Raw genomic sequence first — 1224 nt, 5'->3', positions numbered from 1 at the left:
ATATATATATATATATATATATATATATATATATATATATATATACATACATACTTACACACACACACATACACACCAATATATAGATGTACACACATATATACATCTTTTACGTGTTTTACTCATTAGACTGTGGCCGTGCTGGGGCACCACCTTGAAGAGTTTTTAGTCGAATGAATTGAACTCAGGGCATATTTTCGTAAAACTCGGTACTTATTTTGTTGGTATCATTTGCTGAACTGCTAAGTTACAAGGAGATAAACACACCAACACTGGTTGTCAAGCAGTGTGCGGTCCGAGGAAAGACAAACAAAGACACACACACACATGACGAGCTTCTTTCAGTTTCCATCTACCAAATCCGCTCACAAGGCTTTCGTCGGCCCGAAGCTATAGTAGAAGACACTCGCACAAGGTACCATGCAGTGGGACTGAACCTGAAACCATGTGGTTGGGAAGCAAGCTACCTACCACACAGCCACACCTGCACCTATTACATATATATATATATGATGATGATGATATATATACAAACATATATACACACGTACACACACACACATATATATACATACATATACACACGCAAATATATATATATTGTTAGTATGTATATATGTATACACGCTTGTGGCCGAGGCACACATACAGTGAAGCTTAATTAACACTAATTCACTTGATTGTTAACTCTGATTAACAGGTGACCTGGCTGACCTCATCTTCGTGTTCTTCGACCCCATCGGTCAAGCGTTGTGTAAACGGACATTGAACATTGTCGAGAAGCTGAGTGAGAAACAGGCTGACCGGATGCGATTCTACTTGACCAAGGCTGACGAGTCCGGACACGAGAATGACCGACAGGTGAGTTGGTGGGCGTGAGGGGGGGGACACCGTGCACAACAAGTACCACCACCACCACCACCACCACCACTGCCACATCCACAACTACACGTTGTCATCCTGATAGACTGTAACCACCACAACACTGCTCGACCACCACCACTATAATAAACGATCATCACCTGGCCTCCTCTACCGCCACCACCACCACTAGCACTGTCACCCTGACCCACCTCCACTATCACCACCACCATGATCCACCTCCATCATCACCACCACCACCATAATAAACTATTACTACCACCACCGAAATAAACTACCACTACTACCACCACCAGCACAACACACTGTCATCACCACCACAACCACTACTATGATCCACAT

The 1224-nt window shown here is 43.5% G+C and overlaps 1 protein-coding gene across 1 annotated transcript in view; it reads left to right on the top strand.

The window, feature by feature from the left end:
- Window positions 1–1224, top strand: part of LOC106875774 (uncharacterized) — a gene marked incomplete at its 5' end in the record, with an annotated part of 22311 nt that overhangs the window by 18554 nt on the left and 2533 nt on the right. Inside the window, one exon of the mRNA XM_052978100.1 lies at window positions 701–861. Coding sequence (XP_052834060.1) covers window positions 701–861 — 161 coding nt within the window. The remainder of the gene's footprint in view (window positions 1–700; window positions 862–1224) is intronic.

Source organism: Octopus bimaculoides, chromosome 30 (assembly GCF_001194135.2).
Source record: "Octopus bimaculoides isolate UCB-OBI-ISO-001 chromosome 30, ASM119413v2, whole genome shotgun sequence".
NCBI lineage: Eukaryota > Metazoa > Mollusca > Cephalopoda > Octopoda > Octopodidae > Octopus > Octopus bimaculoides.
This window is presented reverse-complemented; position numbering and strand designations above follow the sequence as displayed.